Raw genomic sequence first — 19,382 nt, 5'->3', positions numbered from 1 at the left:
TGCAGGGGACACGGGTTCGAGCCCTGGTCTGGGAAGATCCCACATGCCGCGGAGCAACTAGGTCTGTGAGCCACAGCTACTGAGCCTGTGCATCTGGAGCCTGTGCTCCCAACAAGAGAGGCCGCGATAGTAAGAGGTCCACACACCGCCATGAAGAGTGGCCCCCGCTTGCCACAACCAGAGAAAGCCCTCGCACAGAAACGCAGACCCAACACAGCCAAAAATAAATAAATAAACAAATGTGGGGTTTAGAAAAAAAAGAAAAAAAAAACCTTTTAAACTGTGAAATACAATCCCTATGGAGAAAATTGCACTGAACATAAAAATACTGGGTTGGCCAAAATCTTCGTAAGATCTTACGGAAAAACCCAAATGAACTTTTTGGCCAACCCAATAAAACACAACCAAATTATTATAAAGCAAACATCCATGAAACCACCACCCAGGTCAAGAAATAGAATATCACCAGCACCCGAAGACCCTGGTGCCCCTCTTCTCCTAGATGTGGGAGGAAAAATGGTGGGAGCAGGCCGACAAGGCCAAGGCCGCAGAGCTTCAGAAAGGAGGGGAGGTGGCCTCCTGCTTTGGGTAATGGCACATTTACTAGTACAGACAAACCTTCCCTTTAGATAACCTGGACCCTGGACCCACTTTGTTTCTTTATACTGTCCTCACCTCCGTATGCCTCCCTAATCACTATGGCCTAATAGTCCCTGTTTTTAACTTTCTGTAAAGGGCATCGTGCCATGTGTGTTTTGTTTTATGTATAGTTCTTCTGCTCAACTTTTTGTGTGAGATTCATCTGCATGGTTGCTTGGTGCTGTGGGCCCTCTTTTTCATGGCTGTGTAGTATTCCACTGTGTGGGTTTCCCCCACCTGCCTCTCTTATCTATGTCCAATAATTCCTCACTGTCCCATCAGCTCTTTATATGTTTAAGAAGGTGACTTTTACTTTGTGTCCAGGTTTTTAAGTTATCTAAAGGGAAGGTTGGTCTATATTATTGAATGTGCCATTACCCAAAGACGAAGGCCATCTCCCCTCCTTTCTGAAGCTTTGTGGCCTTGGCCTTGCCAGCCTGCTCCCACCCCTTTTCCACCCACCCCTTTTCCACCCACCCCTCTGGCAATTTCCCTGAACTTGAGGGCTCCTCTCCCACCACCACCCCTTTCATTTGTCCTTGAATCTCCTCCTGACTCTACACTTCCCCTGACTCTGGAAAATCTCCTTCCTTCCAAGGCTTCCATCACATCTGGTGGGCTGTCCTCCCACCCCTCTATCTCCAGCTGAGATTCTTTCGAAGCTTACAGCCATCAGCTGCCTGTGACCACCTTCACCTGGAGGGCACGCAGGTACCTCACACCCAGCACGAGTTCCTTGTCCTCCGCACTCCCTGCATGCACCTCCTCCCCACAGGACTCCAGATTCGGACTCCTCATGACTCCTCCGTGCTCTCCTCCCTCCCATGGTCCTCCCTCCTCATCTCCATGCACATCGCCTCCACCAGGCACAGGCCCCAACATGTTCACCAGGCTGGTGGTTACTGGCCTTCGTTCTCCTGATTGGTACTCCCTGCTCAGGGCCAGAGAGAGCTTCTCACAGGCACCCACTGCCCCGCAGCCGAGGCCCTTCGGCGGCCTTCAGGATGGAGTCCAAGCTCCTGAGACTGACCTTCAAGGCTGTCTCCTGTCTGCCCTGCCACCTCTCCAACTGTACCCCTGCCTCTCCTCCCCGCACCCTGCTCTCACCTGCTTTGTTCCTCATCACACGCTCTCTCACCTCTCTGCCTTTGTCTCCTCTGCCCTGAGAGCCCTCTCCCCACCCCCAGGTAACACCTACTCATTCCCAAGAGTCAGCTCAGATCATCACTTCTTCCAGCAAGCGCCTTCCTGCCTCCCCACTCCCCTGCCCCAGGCTGGGTTAAGAGCCTCCTTTGAGTTTCCCTCTGTCAGAGGCACTTCCTGCCATCTCCTCAGTGTAGAGGGGAGCCCACTGCAGGTGGGGACAGTCTGGGCTCCTCTGGGCTCCGAGTCCCCAGCATAGCATAGCACAGACGCGGCACTCAGCAAGTGTTGGTTGACTATGTGTTTACTGAGCTGCTCCCAGTCAAGGCTTTATAACTGAGTTTCTGAGACCTTGGGCACACTGCTGTCTCCTAGCCTCAGTTTCCCCATCTGAACAATGAAGGTATAAGGACCCTTTTGGCCAGCATAGTTGGTAGTGATCACAGGGATATCTGAACATCCCCGCTTGGGTGAGGTGCCTCTGATTCCACCATAAGAAACTTCTTATTTGTGGGGGAGAGAGGCAAGCATTGCCCTCTTCAGTCTTTTGTGAAAGATAACCACCACCCCTCCTCCTTAATTAAAGGTAAGGGAGGGTGAGGTGTGTGCTGGGCCTCAGTTTCTGTAAAGTGAGAGCAGTCAGATAATCATACCTTCTGTGCTTGGTACCCAGGGCTATTGTCCGAATAATTTAAAAAAAAACACAAAACACTCAAAAGGTGGTGCAGAGATGGCGGTAGCATCTCCAGGCACCCTATATGCCAGGCCAGGCTGGCCCTCCTCACTCTCCCTGACTCCACAGCCACTCCTTGAGGTGGGGTTATTTTCCCATTCCACAGATGAGGACACTGAGGCTCAGAGAATAGTTACAACCTTCCAGAGCCAGAGAGGGGATGTTAGTGCAGCAAAGGCCACCAGTACCCAGTAGCAGGGGAGTTATTCGAACCCAGGGCCACCTGACACTTCTTACCTCAGCTGGCTCTGAGAGCTGGGGACCTGGTGGGGGGTGTCAGTGGGTGAGGGGGGTGCAGTGGGCACTCAGGGTCAGGAACAGATGGAGTCAGTGTCCCTAAAGGGTGTGCTAGCCCAGAGAGGAGACAGGGATGGGGCTGACATCCCACCCACACCCCCACCAGAACAGCCTGGGGGCTGGGGGGAAGGGGAAGCAGGCGGAGGGGCAGCACCGCAACAGGAATCTGGGTCATGGTGTCCTGTATGTTCTCAAGGCTGGGCTGTGACGCAGAGCATGGCCCTGAGTGGGGAGCCCATCCCAGTCTGTGGGGAGAGGTCAGGGCTGCAGTCTAGAATCATGGCTCAGCTGTGAGGGTGGGTGGAGCTGGGGAGGAGGGGCAGGACCACCAGGCTGCCTCCTCTCTGGGTCCCCTAGGACCGAGGGCTCCGGCCACGGTAGAGACTGAGGGAGGGTAAGCCAGGGCCAGGTCCCCCTTCATCCCTACTGGGGAGATTTCACTCTCAGAGAGCAGCCCGGCTGGGGATGGTGTAGGAGCCTGTGGAAGGGCTAATCTCCAAGGCGTGGAGTCCCCAAGAACCCATCAGCCATCCGGATGAGGCAAGGGCGCCCCACTTCCTCAGGAGGCATGCTCTCTATCTCCTCCATTTCTTTTTTTTCCTTGCTCTGGGCCTCATCTTTCTTTGTCAAGGTGGAGAGGTGAGCTCTGCTCACCCCCAGGACTGCTGAGTGAAAAACAGCAGAGTATTAGAAAGGGTGAACCCCTGAATGAGAAGAGGAGCTTATTAGACCCATGGGGTAGACTAAACGCCGGCAGCGCCTTCCCAAGGACTCCCTCCTGCACACGTGCACGTGTGCACACACATACACACTCAGGAGCGGCACACAGTCAGTCCTCATGCAATTACAAATTACTGAGTGGACTATAAAATGTCAAAGGTTAGGTAGTCGGAATGAGGGAGGGGTTCTCTGCAGATAGTTCAGCCTGAGTGGAGGTGTGAAGGGGGAAATAAGTGTGCTGGAGGGAAAGGGCGGGGTCGATGGGCATGAGGGGGTGGCTTGTAAGAGGCCTTGAACGCCAAGCCTCAGACTTTGCATCTGAGTTGATGCAGAGCCAGGAGGAAGCTGGTCCAAACCTCAGGAGCTCATTCTGAACCACAACCGTGAAGATCTCAGCCCTCCACCCACACACACATAGACGAAGGTGTCCCGGACCCCAGCATCCAGCAGGGTTCTTCCCCTCCTAGGGCCTCTCTCCCCCAACGCCTACCTTGGGCAGGGATGAGGCTGACATCTCGCCCACACCGCACACCAGAACAGCCTGGGAGCTGGGGGGAAGGGGGAGTAGGTGGAGGGGCAGCACCACAACAGGAATCTGGGTCATGGTGTGAAATACAGCACCCGTTCAAACAAATGCACAAAACGTAAATGTATTCACAGCGATGAATCATCACGATGTGAACACACACATGTAACCCCACAGGTCCTACAAGTCAAGAAGAGTGGCATTGCCAACACTCCAGAAGCTCCCTCATGTCCCCAGTCCCCCACCCCCCCACTTCCCCAAGGGGATCTAATACCCCGATTTCTAACTCTTTTAAGTTTGCTTGTTTTTGAAGAAACTCTATATGGAATTGTAGAGGACGTACCTTGTGTCTGACTTGTTTGGCTCACAATTAGTTTGAGAGATTCCTCCATGTGGTTTCACGTGACCATCATTCATTCATTTGTATTGCTGTATAGTATCCCATCGCATGACTGTCCCCCCATTCTACTGTGATGGGCACTTGTGTTATTTCCAGTTTGGGATTATTACAAATAATGCTGCTAGGAATGTTCTTACCCCGCTTCTTAATGCATTCCCTGCATCAATATGATGCATTCACATTTTTACTGGGTATATACTCAGGAGTATAATTGCTAGATCATAAGCTATGCATGTGTTCAACTTGAACAGGATCCAGTATGCAAGCAGTTCTCGGAAAGGATGGTGACACTTCCTGTTCCCCCAGCAGTGACTAAGCATTCTACTTGTTCTATATCATCACCAATATTTGATATGGTCAGGGTTGTTTTGTTTTTGTTTTAGTCATTGTGGTGGGTGTATAGTAGTATCTTACTGTGGTTTTAAATGACTAATGAGGGCGGCCACCAATTCAGATGATTATTGGCTTATTTTGCCAGGGGCCAGTTCAAATCTCTTGTCCATTATTCTATGGCGTAGTCTGTCTTTCTCTTATTGATTTGTGGGAGTTGTTTTTATATCTGAATATGAGTCCATCATCGGTTGTGTTTGTTGCAAGTATCTTCTCCCACTTTTCCTGCCCATTTCACCCCCTTAATGATGTCTTTTCATGAATAAAAGTTCTTAACTTAAATGTACCCAACTTATCAATCCTTTCCATTCTGGTTCGTGCTTTTGTGGCATGTCCTGTTGTGAAAAACCTTTCCCTACCCCAAGTGCGTAAAGATATTCTTATCCTTGTCTTCTAGAAGCTTTATTGTTTTATCTTTTACATTTAGATCTACAGTCCATCTGGAATTCACTTATTTATTTATTTTTAAATTAATTAATTTATTTTTGGCAGTGTTGGGTCTTCATTGCTGCACGAGGGCTTTCTCTAGTTGCAGCGAGCGGGAGCTACTCTTCGTTGCGGTGCGTGGGCTTCTCATTGCGGTGGCTTCTCTTGTTGTGGAGCATGGGCTCTAGGTGTGTGGGCTTCAGTAGTTGTGGCACATGGGCTCAGTAGTTGTGGCTTGCGGGCTCTAGAGCACAGGCTCGGTAGTTGTGGCACACAGGCTTATTTGCTCCGTGGCATGTGGGAACTTCCTGGACCAGGGCTCGAACCCGTGTCCCCTGCATTGACAGGTGGATTCTTAGCCACTGCGCCGCCAGGGAAGTCCTGGAATTTATTTTTAATTATGGTATGTAATAGGAGTCAAGTTACCCTTTTCTCCAGATATATATCAAATTGATGCAGCACCATTTATTAAAATTACAATCCTGGGCTTCCCTGGTGGCGCAGTGGTTGAGAGTCCGCCTGCCGATGCAGGGAACACAGGTTCGTGCCCCGGTCCAGGAAGATCCCACATGCCATGGAGCGGCTAGGCCCGTGAGCCATGGCCACCGAGCCTGCGCGTCCGGAGCCTGTGCTCTGCAACGGGAGAGGCCACAACAGTGAGAGGCCCGTGTACCGCAAAAAAAAAAAAAAAAAAAATTACAATCCTTTCCCTGCCTCCCTGTAACACCATCTTTGTCATGTATTAAGGGTCCATATATGTGTGGGTCTCTTTCAGGGCTCTCTCTTGTTTTGCTTTGGTCTGCTTATCAATCTTTGCATTTATATTACCCCGTCTTAATTATTGTAGCTTTATCATAAGTCTTGAAAGCTGATAGAGCAAGTCTTCCCACCTGTTCTTCTTCAAAAATATTTTGGCTACACTTGTTCTTTTTATTTCTCATAGAATCAGCTCATCTATTTCTACACATACACATAGAGTGTTATGATTTTAATTGGAAATGCATTGAATCTATAAATCAATTTAGGGAAGAACTAACTCTTTAAATATTGCATCTTTCAATCCAGAATCATGGTATGGCCCTCAATGTATTTAGGTTTAAATTATTTTTAATTGATGAGTAATGTACGGACAAATTCTTAGTAAAAATGCAAAAAATGGAGATTAAGCAAGTGTTCCTTTCTCTTCCCAAACTGAGCAGTAGCCACTGTTAACTATATATCTGCATGTATGCACTCATGCACACACATGTGCACACACACACACATACCAGTGACAGATGGGATCATATTAATTTGCCACATTTTTTTTACTTCATAATGCAGTGTGGACATCTCTGTGTCAGAAGAAGTGAACCTAGGTCATTTTTTTTTAAGCTTTACTGTTTCAGATTTTATTGGATAATTGGTATTACATGCATTTAAGATATTTTATGTGCTTATAAGTATACTGTATTAGACCATTCCATAATTTTTATTAAATTCAGTTTAGAAAACAGTTTATGTATTCTTATATCCTAAGATTCTTCATCCTTATAGGCAAATGTGCTTGTTCCAGTTGTGTGAAATTGCTTGATGTAACCTGTTAATAGACTTAAATGATGAAAAGTGCTTTAACACTCTGCAGGGAAGTTGGGAGTTTTGTTTTATAGTAAATGTAGATTTTGCTGTAATTTCAAACCTTCTGCTCTCTTAACTGTACTATACACAGCATGATATAAGAGTAGGAAAACTGAGAGAATCAACAAATGACAAGATCAATTTTGCTTGCTTTATACTTTTGGATTAAGCCTATATCTAACACTTCCAAATAGTTCTCCACTGGAGGATATTAGAATCCTCCCAATATTAAGCACTATGTTATTATTTTTTCTCCATTTTCTTTTTGAATTTTATTTTATTTATTTTTTATACAGCAGGTTCTTATTAGTTATCGATTTTATACATAGTAGTGTATATATGCCAACCCCAATCTCCCAATTTATCACCCCACCCCACCCCCCACTTTCCCCCCTTGGTGTCCATATGTTTGTTCTCTACATCTGTGTCTCTATTTCTGCCCTGCAAACTTGTTCATCTGTACCATTTTTTCTAGATTCCATATATATGCGTTAATATATGATATTCGTTTTTCTCTTTCTGACTTACTTCACTCTGTATGACAGTCTTAACTCCATCCACGCCTCTACAAATGACCCAATTTCTTTCCTTTTTATGGCTGAGTAATATTCCATTGTATATATGTACCACATCTTCTTTATCCAGTTGTCTGTCGATGGGCATTTAGGTTGCTTCCATAACCTGGCTATTGTAAATAGTGCTGCAAAGAACATTGGTGTGCATGTGTCTTTTTTTTTTTTTTTAATAAAGAAAAAGTTTATTCTCTCTTCCTCTCTACATGTGACTTTTTGAATTATGGTTTTCTCTGGGTATGTGCCCAGTAGTGGGTTTGTTGGGTCATATGGTAATTCTATTTTTAGCTTTTTAAGAACCTCCATACTGTTCTCCATAGTGGCTGTATCAATTTACATTCCCACCAACAGTGCAAGAGGGTTCCCTTTTCTCCACACCCTCTCCAGCATTTATTGTTTGTAGATTTTTTGATGATGGCCATTCTGACTGGTGTGGGGTGATACCTCATTGTAGTTTTGATTTGCATTTCTCTAATAATTAGTGATGTTCAGCAGCTTTTCATGGACCTCTTGGTCATCTGTATGTCTTCTTTGGAGAAATGTCTATTTAGGTCTTCTGCTCATTTTTTGATTGTTTTTTTTTTTTTAATATTGAGCTGCATGAGCTGTTTATATATTTTGGAGATTAATCCTTTGTCCATGGATTCGTTTGCAAATATTTTCTCTCATTCTGAGGGTTGTCTTTTCATCTTGTTTATAGTTTCCTTTGCTGTGCAAAAGTTTTAAGTTTCATTAGGTCCCATTTATTTGTTTTTGTTTTTATTTCCATTACTCTAGGAGGTGGGTCAAAAAAGATCTTGCTGTGATTTATGTCAGAGTGTCCTTCCTATGTTTTCCTCTAAGAGTTTTATAGTATCCAGTCTTACACGTAGGTCTTTAATCCATTTTGAATTTATTTTTGTGTATGGTGTTAGGGAGTGTTCTATTTTCATTCTTTTACATGTAGCTGTCCAGTTTTCCCAGCACCACTTATTGAAGAGACTGTCTTTTCTCCATTGTATATCCTTGCCTCCTTTGTCATAGATCAGTTAACCATAGGTGTATGGGTTTATCTCTGGGCTTTCTATCCTGTTCCATTGATCTATATTTCTGTTTTTGTCCCAGTACCATATTGTCTTGATTACTGTAGCTTTGTAGTATAGTCTGAAGTCAGGGAGTCTGATTCCTCCAGCTCTGTTTTTTTTTTTTTTGCGGTACACGGGCCTCTCACTGTTGTGGCCTCTACTGTTGCGGAGCACAGGCTCCGGACACGCAGGCTCAGCGGCCATGGCTCATGGGCCCAGCCGCTCCGTGGCATGTGGGATCTTCCCGGACCGGGGCACGAACCCGTGTCCCCTGCATCGGCAGGCAGACTCTCAACCACTGCACCACCAGGGAAGCCCCTCCAGCTCCATTTTTTTCCCTCAAGACTGTTTTGGCTATTCGGGGTTTTTTGTGTCTCCATACAAATTTTAAGATTTTTTGTTCTGGTTCTGTAAAAAATGCCATTGGTAATTTGATAGGGATTGAAATGAATCTGTAGATTGCTTTGGGTAGTATAGTCATTTTCACAATATTGATTCTTCCAATCCAAGAACATGGTATATCTCTCCATGTGTTTGTATCATCTTTAATTTCTTTCATCGGTGTCTTATAGTTTTCTGCATACAGGTCTTTTGTCTCCTTAGGTAAGTTTATTCCTAGGTATTTTATTCTTTTTTTGCAACGGTAAATGCGAGTGTTTCTTTAATTTCTCTTTCAGATGTTTCATCATTAGTATATAGGAATGCAAGAGATTTCTGTGCATTAATTTTGTATTCTGCAACTTTAACAAATTCATTGATTAGCTCTAGTAGTTTTCTGGTGGCATCTTTAGGATTCTCTATGTATAGTATCATGTCATCTGCAAACAGTGACAGCTTTACTTCTTCTTTTCCAATTTGTATTCCTTTTATTTCTTTTTCTTCTCTGATTGCCATGGCTAGGACTTCCAAAACTATGTTGAATAATAGTGGTGAGAGTGGACATCCTTGTCTTGTTCCTGATCTTAGAGGAAATGCTTTCAGTTTTTCACCACTGAGAATGATGTTTCCTGTGGATTTGTCATATATGGCCTTTACTATGTTGTGATAGGTTCCCTCTATGCCCACTTTCTGGAGAGTTTTTATCATAAATGGGTGTTGAATTTTGTCGAAAGGTTTTTCTGCATCTGTTGAGATGATCATAGGTTTTTTTTTTGTTTTTTTTTTGCGTTACGCGGGCCTCTCACTGTTGTGACCTCTCCCGTTATGGAGCACAAGCTCTGGACGCGCAGGCTCAGCAGCCATGGCTCACGGTCCCAGCCGCTCCGCGGCATGTGGGATCTTCCCAGACCGGGGAACGAACCCATGTCCCCTGCATCGGCAGGCAGATTCTCAACCACTGCGCCACCAGGGAAGCCCGATCATAGGTTTTTATTCCTTAATTTTTTAATATGGTGTATCACATTGATTGATTTTCCTATATTGAAGAAGGCTTGCATCCCTGGGATAAATCTCACTAGATCATGGTGTATGACCCTTTTAATGTGTTGCTGGATTCTGTTTGCTAGTATTTTGTTGAGGATTTTTGCATCTATATTCATCAGTGATATTGGTCTGTAATTTTCTTTTTTGTTGTATCTTTGTCTGGTTTTGGTATCAGGGTGATGGTGGCCTCGTAGAATGAGTTTTGGAGCATTCCTTTCTCTGCAATTTTTTGGAAGAGTTTGAGAAGGATGGATGTTAGCTTTTCTCTAAATGTTTGATAGAATTCACCTGTGAAGCCATCTGGCCCTGGACTTTTGTTTGTTGGAAGATTTTAAATCACAATTTCAATTTCATTACATGTGATTGGCCTGTTCATATTTTCTATTTCTTCCTGTTTCAGTCTTGGAAGGTTATACCTTTCTAAGAATTTGTCCATTTCTTCCAGATTGTCCATTTTATTGGAATAGAGTTGCTTGTAGTAGTCTCTTGCGATGCTTTGTATTTCTGCAGTGTATGATGTCACTTCTCCTTTTTCATTTCTAATTTTATTGACTTGAGTCCTCTCCCTCTTTTTCTTGATGAGTCTGGCTAAAGGTTTATCAGTTTTGTTTATCTTCTCAAAGAACCAGCTTTTAGTTTTATTGATCTTTGCTATTGTTTTCTTTGTTTCTATTTCATTTATTTCTGCTCTGATCTTTATGATTTCTTTCCTTCTACTAACTTGGGGTTTTGTTTGGTCTTCTTTCTCTACTTCTTTTGGGTGTAAGGTTAGTTTGTTTATTTGAGATTTTTCTTATTTCTTGAGGTAGGACTGTATGGCTATAAGCTTCCCTCTTAGAACTGCTTTTGCTGCATCCCATATGTTTTGGATTGTCATGTTTTCATTGTGATTTGTCTCTAGGTATTTTTTGATTTCCTCTTTGGTTTCTTCAGTGATCTCCTGGTTATTTAGTAATGTATTGTTTAGCTTCCATGTGTTTGTGTTTTTTACGTTTTTTCCCCTGTAATTTATTTCTAATCTCATAGTGTTGTGATAGGAAAAGATGTTTGATATGATTTCAATTTTCTTAAATTTGCTGAGGCTTGGTTTGTGACCCAAGATGTGATCTATCCTGGAGAATGTTCTGTGTACACTTGAGAAGAAAGTGTAATCTACTCTTTTCAGATGGAATGTCCTATAAATATCAATTAAATCTATCTGGTCTATTGTGTCATTTAAAGCTTGTGTTTCCTTATTAATTTTCTGTTTGGATGATCTGTCCATTGGTGTAAGTGAGGTGTTAAAGTCCCCAACTATGATTGTGTTACCATCGATTTCCTCTTTTATGGCTGTTAGCATTGGCCTTATATATTGAGGTGCTCCTATGTTGGGTGCATATATATTTATGATTGTTATATCTTCTTCTTGGATTGATCCCTTGATCATTATGTAGTGTCCTTCCTTGTCTCTTGTAACATTCTTTATTTTAAAGTCTATTTTATCTGATATGAGTATTGCTACTCCAGCTTTCTTTTGATTTCCATTTGCATGGAATATCTTTTTCCATCCCCTCACTTGCAGTCTGTATGTGTCCCTAGGTCTGAAGTGGGTCTCTTTTAGACAGCATGTATATGGGTCTTCTTTTTGTATCCATTCAGCAAGCCTGTGTCTTTTGGTTGAAGCATTGAATCGATTCACATTTAAGGTAATTATCAATATATATATTCCTATTACCATTTTCTTAATTGTTTTGGGTTTGTTTTTGTAGGTCCTTTTCTTCTCTTGTGTTTCCCAGTTAGAGAAGTTCCTTTAGCATTTGTGGTAGAGCTGGTTTGGTGGTGCTGAATTCTCTTCGCTTTTGCTTGCCTGTAAAGCTTTTGATTTCTCCGTCAAATCTGAATGAGATCCTTGCTGGGTAGAGTAATCTTGGTTGTAGATTCTTCCCTTTCAGCACTTTAGATATATTGTGCCACTCCCTTCTGGCTTGTAGAGTTTCTGCTGAGAAATCAGCTGTTAACCTTATGGGAGTTCCCTTGTATGTTATTAGTCGTCTTTCCCTTGTTGCTTTTAATAATTTTTCTTTGTCTTTAATTTTTACCAATTTGATTGCTGTGTTTCTTGGCATGTTTCTCCTTGGGTTTATCCTGCCTGGGACTGTCTGCTCTTCTTGGACTTGGGTGGCTATTTCCTTTCCCATGTTAGGGAAGTTTTTGACTATAATCTCTTCAAATATTTTCTCAGGTCCTTTCTCTCTCTCTTCTCCTTCTGGGACCCCTATAATGCGAATGTTGTTGTGTTTAATGTCCCATAGGTCTCTTAGGCTGTCTTCATTTCTTTTCATTCTTTTTTCTTTATTCTGTTCTGCGGCAGTGAATTCCACCATTCTGTCTTCCAGGTCACTTATCCGTTCTTTGGCCTCAGTTATTCTGCTATTGATTCCTTCTAGTGTATTTTTCATTTCAGTTATTGTATTGCTCATCTCTGTTTGTTCTTTAATTCTTCTAGGTCTTTGTTAAACATTTCTTGCATCTTCTCAATCTTTGCCTCCATTCTTTTTCCGAGGTCCTGGATTATCTTCACTATCTTTATTCTGAATTATTTTTCTGGAAGGTTGCCTATCTCCACTTCATTCAGTTGTTTTTCTGGCATTTTATCTTGTTCCTTCAACTGGTACATGTCCTCTGCCTTTTCATTTTGTCTATCTTTCTAATGTGGTTTTCGTTCCACAGTCTGCGGGATTGCACTTCTTCTTGCTTCTGCTGTCTGCCCTCTGATGGATGAGGCTATCTAAGAGGTTTGTGCAAGCTTCCTGATGGGAGGGACTGGTGGTAGGTAGAGCTGGGTGTTGCTTTGGTGCGTAGAGCTCAGTAAAACTTTAATCCACTTGCCTGCTGATGGGTGGGGCTGAGTTCCTTCCCTGTTGGTTGTTTGGCCTGAGACGACCCAACACTGGAGGCTATAGGCTCTTTGGAGGGGCTAATGTAGGACTCTGGGAGGGCTCACGCCAAGGAGTACTTCCCAGAACTTCTGCTGCTAGTGTTCTTGTCCCCGTGGTGAGCCACAGCCACCCCCCACCTCTGCAGGAGACCCTCCCACACTAGCCAGTAGGTCTGGTTCAGTCTCCTATAGGGTCACTGCTCCTTCCCTCTGGGTCCTGATGCACACACTACTTTGTGTGTGCCCTCCAAGAGTGGAGTCTTTGTTTCCCCGAGTTCTGTCAAAGTCCTGCAATCAAATCCCACTAGCCTTCAAAGTCTGATTCTCTGGGAATTCCTCTTCCTGTTGCCGGACCCCCAGGTTGGGAAGCCTGACATGAGCCTCAGAACCTTCACTCCAGTGGGTGGACTTCTGTGGTATAAGTGTTCTCCAGTTTGTGAGGCAACCACCCAGCGGTTATGGGATTTGATTTTATTGTGATTGCACCCCTCCTACCATCTCATTGTGGCTTCTCCTTTGTCTTTGGATGTGGGGTATCTTTTTTGGTGAGTTCCAGTGTCTTCCTGTCAATGATTGTTCAGCAGTTAGTTATGATTCTGGTGCTCTCTCAAGAGGGAGTGAGCACATGTCCTTCTACTCCGCCATCCCGAACAAATCTCCTCTCTGAATCTAGGTCGTTCTTTGTAAGTACTGCCTGTATCCAGTGACTCAGCGTGCCCTAGAATAAAACCATAAACTGCAGTGCATGGAGCATCCTTGAACATGTTTTCTTGGACGAGGGTGTGCTCCTCTAAAAGATAACCCTAAAGCAAAGAAACCCATTTGGATACTAATGTAATTGTACAGAGCAGACATGATAAGAGCCTGAACTAGGCTGGAGAGGGAAAGGAGAGATGAATTCCCTTTCCAAAAATATCATGTGCTTCCTCTTGACAGTCTACTGGACCTCCCAAATCCCTGTCCATCAAGGGGCTGCTATAAATTGAGGATGTAGAGCAGAGCAGAGGAGAGAGCAAGGGAACCCAGGGTGAGGGTAGCAAGGAGGAAGAGAAAGGGGTCTGGCCTGTTGATTAAAGCTGGCACTAGAACAGAAATGGGGTGGGCTGAGAACTACTGCCTCCAAGTCATGTCTGCCCTAGGCGGGGCCCTGAACCACACACACTGACTCTGAGCTTCCAGATACTCCATGCTTCTCCCATGAGAGGAATCAGAGGCTCAGAAAGGTGAAGGGGTCTGTCCAAGCTCACTCAGTGAGTCGGTGGCCAAGCTGGGCTTCTGAGTCCTGACCACAAAGCCCTGTGTGTGTGCAGTCTCTGGGCTGCGTGTCCTAGTGAATGAAGCTGTCTGAGGGCACCAGATGGGCAGATCTGGAGGAGCCAAGACCTGAAACTTGACTGGGGCAGGTGCTGGGGAGATGGGCCCAGCACTGGCACCATTTAGAGGGAGTCTAGCCAGAAGGCTAGACAGCAGCAGGTGACAAATGGTGTCTGATGAGCCCCTGCTGTCTGGAAACCCCTCCCCAGGCAGCCAGTGGCCCACCGTGCAGCAGGTTGAAGGCAGTGGCTGGGAGCCAGGCCACATCCTCAGTCAGCATGGGGCCCAGGTGGGAGTTGGGGACAGAGCTCTGCTTCCTGAGGACTTGGGAGCCCATTTCTGGCCAGGCCTAGGAGGCCCACCCCCCACAGGCAAGGCCTTCACAGTCTCAGGAAGGACAGGGCTTAGGAAGCTCCTGCTGGCCTCGCTACCCTCCTCCCACTCCTCCCCCAAACCTAGCTCCTACCTCCTCCCCCTCTACCGAGCTTCCTGGCTTCACATTTTGAGTCCCTCTTTTATATTTTGTGGTACTATTTATATTAAGAAACTCCCTTTCCAAAACTTTTTATAAATAACAATAGGGAATTTCTGATTATGATACAAGTACGTGTAAATATAGCCTATTAATTCTGCTATGCACACACAAGGGCAAACATGAATTTTTTTTTCCCAAATTGAGATCATAATTGTTTTTAGTAACCTGCTTTCATCACTTCTCAACATACTGTGAAGTTTCCATATATGGGGGCATCGTGGCAGGATTGCGCAGCGTTTAAGAGCATGGACTCAAGTGGCAGGAGGCCTGGATTTCAGACCTTGACGCTGCCACTCATTAGTTTTGTGACTGAGCACGCTACTCGCCTCTCTGGGCCTTGGATTCCTCGTCGGTAAAATGAGGATGATAATAGTATCCACCTTCATAAGCTAAATGAAGGAGGTGGGCCTGACTTGGTACCTAGTAAATGCTCAATGAACACCAGATATTAGTATTATTGTTACTCCTAACCTAGTGACAGAGCCTGGCATCCCGTCCCCACCTCACAGCCTAGATCCTGTAGCTGGATTCCAACCCTGACCCTGAGTCCTTTTCTGGATCTCCTGGGCTTACCTACGCCGTGTCCCTTCACGCCCCCTGGGCTGCTTGGGAGGCTGGTGCCTAGGGTTGGCTCCCAAGAAGCATTCAGCGAGATTTCAGAGAGATTCTTCCCTGGGTTCTCGGTGACGTGAGGAAGAAGAGGGATTAGAGAAGGGAGAAAGGAGAAGGGAGAAAAGGTGGAGAAATGGTCCTGATTTAGCCTGGCCCTGGAAACCTGGCCCTGGAGCCTTTCAAGTCTCCATCGCTCATGGGCCTCCTCACCTAGTGTCTGAATCCTGGGTCGCCCCTAGCTGGCCTCCCGGGAAAAGGTGTCACCCCCAAGAGAGCACATTTGTGCAGCTGCTCTCACGCGGCCAGAAGGGGTGAAAATCCTGTCATGACCACCCCGCCAAGGAGTTGCTAAGACTTGAGAGCACAGCTTGGGATTCTCTCTGTTCTTTGACCTCGGGAGTGACCCACTGACTTCCAGGTGTGGGTGTAGATATTTGGGGGGGCTACAGTGGGGCTGGGGGTTCATCTCTGAGCTCTGGGTACACAGGAGATGAACAGCTACCGGCAGGCCATGCAGAAGATGGCAGAGGACATCCTGTCACTGCGGAAACAGACCAGCATCCTGGAGGCAGAGAACCAAATGCTGAGGAGCCAGCTGACCCAGGAGGGGGTAGAAGAGGAGCCAGACATCACTGACAGAGCCCAGAACCTGGGTGAGGGCGTACAGGCCACCGAGGGAACAGGGTGGCAGGAGCCTTTCCCAGGACACAGGCTAGTAGGAGCCTGGCTGGGTCCTCTCTGAGATGGGAAACTGAGAGTCCAGTCCTGTGTCAAGCCCCAGGACTGAGAGACACCCCCCCGCCCCCCAACCATGCCGATTTGAACTGGGAGGTGCCTCCTCCCTGAGCCAGTTCCTCCTCCACCAGCGTCCATGAAGCAGAAACTGCTGCTGAGTGAGCAGGACATGAAGAAGCTGAGGGACAAGGTGCAGCATCTGCAGAATGAGCTGATTCGAGTGAGCCTGGGCTTGGAGGGCAGAGGGGAAGGGGGCTCGGGAGGGAGCATCTGGAGAAGCGTCTGCGGCTAGAAGGGAGAGGGACATAGGGGCCAGGGGGCCAGGGCAGTGGAGGACTGAGCAGAGTGGCCTGGGGTGGACCCTAAGGGTCAAGGGCACCCCTGCTTTCCCCCGTTTCCCCTCCCTCCCCCACCGTCAGAAGAATGACAGAGAAAAGGAGCTGCTCCTCCTGCAGCGGGCTCAGCAGCCACAGGTGGCGCTGCTGAGGCGATACCAGGACAAACTGCAGCAGATGAAGGCGCTGGAGGAGACCGTGAGGCACCAGGAGAAGGCAGGTGCCCTAAAGGCCAGGCTGCCCAGGCCCAGCCACACACGGGCAGGTGTGGAGCCTCTAGGCCATCCCAGCCTCTGTGCTCTGCCCTCCAGGTGATTGAGAAGATGGAGTGGGTGCTGGAGGACAAGCTGCGGGAGAGGAACGAGCGCCTGCGGAACAAGCTGCAGGGAAAGCCCAATGTCGGTGAGTCTGCTCCCCGGCTTCTGTCCCATCCCTGGAGGCCCTGCCTTCTTGGAGCCTCTCAGTTTCAGGAGCACCTTCAAACTGCAGCAGAGGGTGCTAGGTCCCCTCAGTACTCAATCAGGCACTGAGCACTTCCAGAGGTCCCCCAAGCTCCCTTCTCCTACCATGGAGTCCCTCAGAACACATGGAGGGGACACAGTGTGTGAGCCATGCTAGAAAGAGGCTCAGACCTTCCAGAAGATGCTCTGAGATTAGAGCGAGCAGAGATGGGCTACCTGCAAAGAGGGGCTGTCTGGGGCAGCGGTTCCCAACCTCTTAACTCCAGGACCCTTCAAATTATTTGCTCATCTCCCTGTGTCTTCAAAGAGTCTGCTTCTATAAAACACACAAAAACTTTCTGGTTAAATCAATGATTTGCTTTCTCCACTGATGTTAACCAAAGCCACCTAGAACTGCCAACGAGAGGCAGCTCTGATGAGCATGAAAGAACCAGGTCACCCCGCATCAGGCCAGCCCAGGCAGAGGATTTCTGTGCCACCTCCCTGGGGACCCCCGTGAGCCCAGCCCTGTGTCAGGCTTCACCGCATGGGGGTGTCTGTAGGGGGCATTTTTGAAGGTCTTTAAGAAACAGTGAAAGCTGGGCCCACCTTTCAGGAACCCTGAGCTTAGGGTGAGAGTTGAGAAGGCAACCTAGGGAGGGGAAACAGCCATGCACAGGCCTGGGGAGTGACGATGCCAGGAGCAGAGAAGGGAGGAAAATAGAGGCGAGGAGCTGAAACAGACCCAGGACAAATTGTGGGGGAGTGATCAGAGAGAACACTGGGGTCAGAGTCTAAAGAGCCTAGAACGATGGCCTGAGGAGGAGTATGGACCTGATCCCACGGGCAGTAGGGAGCCATTGAAGGCTTGGGAGCAGAGGAGGGGCATAAAAAAGTAAAACGCTGAGGCAGATTGGACCAGGGACAGGGAGGCAGGAAAGCCCATCTCATGAACATCTATGGCCACATTCCACAGCCTTCCCCATGCTCTCAGCCTCTGGCCTTCCCCCGGGTCCAACGGGAGAGAATCTGCCTGTTGACCTTTACTCAATGCTGCTGGCGGAAAACTCGAGGCTGCGGGCAGAGCTGGACAAGAACCGCCACCGGTCGGCCCCCATCGTTCTGCAGCAGCAGGCCCTGCTGGTAAGAGCCACCAGCACAATTCTGGCCTGGACCTGCCTGCGCAGGTCACCAGGCACCCAGAAATCACTCAGGCACAATCCAAGTTGAAACCCAAGACCAGGAGCAAGGTTTCCCAGGGTGTCCAATGTGCCTGGAGTCTCCCAGAGAGCCTCTGGCTCTCAGGCCTTGGCTCCTTTCCCCTGGGAACACACATGAGTCTGAAAGCTTCACCCTTACCCTCATTTAGCATCCTGGGAGAGAAAGCAAGTCCCTAGCTGACCCCTGACCCCGTTTGCCACCTGGCTGCCCTGCAGTTGGGCTCCAAACAGGCCTCTCAGAACTCCATTCTGGAGCGTTTCCTGGGATTGGTACCTCCTTGGAGAGCCCTTTTCCCCCATCCCAGGTGGACCCTGGGGAGTTGGGAACAAGAGGAGACCTGGCAGAGAAGCTGCAAGAGACAGATGGTCCAGGCCACTGCAAGGGTACCCTGCCCACATAGGTGGGTGTCCCTGGCCCCTCCCTACCTCCGAGGCTGTTACAGGTGCCCCTGCTTTATGCAAACCGGAAGACAGAACATTTGGAATTACAAAAGCGGGGTGGGCTGGGCACAGGAGAGTTTTTCTCTTCATCCCAGGACTCACAGGAGGTGAGTTCTGTTTGAAAGCACACCTGATGCATGGACATCCATGTAAAGTGTGGAGGACGGGGAACCCTTGCTTTACCAATAGATCCTTCACTTTACCAAATGACCCCCAGCTCAAGATTCCTTTCTGTGCACTAACCTAGTGCCCCCTGGTGCATTTTACATTTAAAAATTGGTGTGCAAAATTTTCATACAGTCAAAATACGTGGGGGGAACAACTGTGAAAAAGGCACATGCCAGGCCTGAAACTCCGGGCAGGGTTCTGAGGCTCGTTGGCCTCAGGGTCTTTGGCCCTGGGTCTGAGGCTCTGCGTCAGGGAGCTGAATTTGGAACTCAGACCTGGCTGATTTCTCCCTCAGTGTCACCTGGCCTCCTGAGCTCACATAGCTACAGCCCCCAGTGGGGACCATGTGTGAGTTTCTGCTTTGCCCACAGGACCTTCTTGCCAATAATTCAGACAAGTTTAACCTCCTAGCCAAGCTGGAACGCGCTCAGAGCCGGATTCTTTCCCTGGAAAGCCAGGTAGGTGAGGTGCAGGGCTCACACAGGCCAGGTAGCCTCACCACTCAGCCTGAGACCAGGCTCAGCCTCTGTGTTTCAGAAGGGTCGGGGCTCCGCGTGTGAGGAGGGTCCAGACTCCGTGTTTGAAGAGGGTCGAGGTCCATTTGTGACCAGGGTCGAGGCTCTATGTTTGCAAAGGATCAGGGCTCTATGTGTGAGGGGGGGTCAGGACTCAATTTTTGACCAGGATTGGGGCTCCCTGTATTTGGAGTGTCAGGG

At 47.4% G+C, this 19,382-nt stretch overlaps 1 protein-coding gene across 1 annotated transcript in view; it reads left to right on the top strand.

The window, feature by feature from the left end:
* CCDC33 (coiled-coil domain containing 33) overlaps positions 1–19,382 on the top strand; it is a 119,951-nt gene that overhangs the window by 98,673 nt on the left and 1,896 nt on the right. The window contains 7 exon segments of the mRNA XM_079913612.1: positions 15,815–15,980; positions 16,194–16,282; positions 16,482–16,613; positions 16,709–16,799; positions 17,814–17,980; positions 18,363–18,441; positions 19,003–19,124. Coding sequence (XP_079769738.1) covers positions 15,815–15,980; positions 16,194–16,282; positions 16,482–16,613; positions 16,709–16,799; positions 17,814–17,980; positions 18,363–18,441; positions 19,003–19,124 — 846 coding nt within the window.

Source organism: Stenella coeruleoalba (genome assembly GCF_951394435.1).
Source record: "Stenella coeruleoalba genome assembly, chromosome: 2".
Taxonomy (NCBI): domain Eukaryota; kingdom Metazoa; phylum Chordata; class Mammalia; order Artiodactyla; family Delphinidae; genus Stenella; species Stenella coeruleoalba.
Note: the sequence above shows the minus strand (reverse complement) of the source record. Positions and strands in the feature narration are given on the sequence as shown.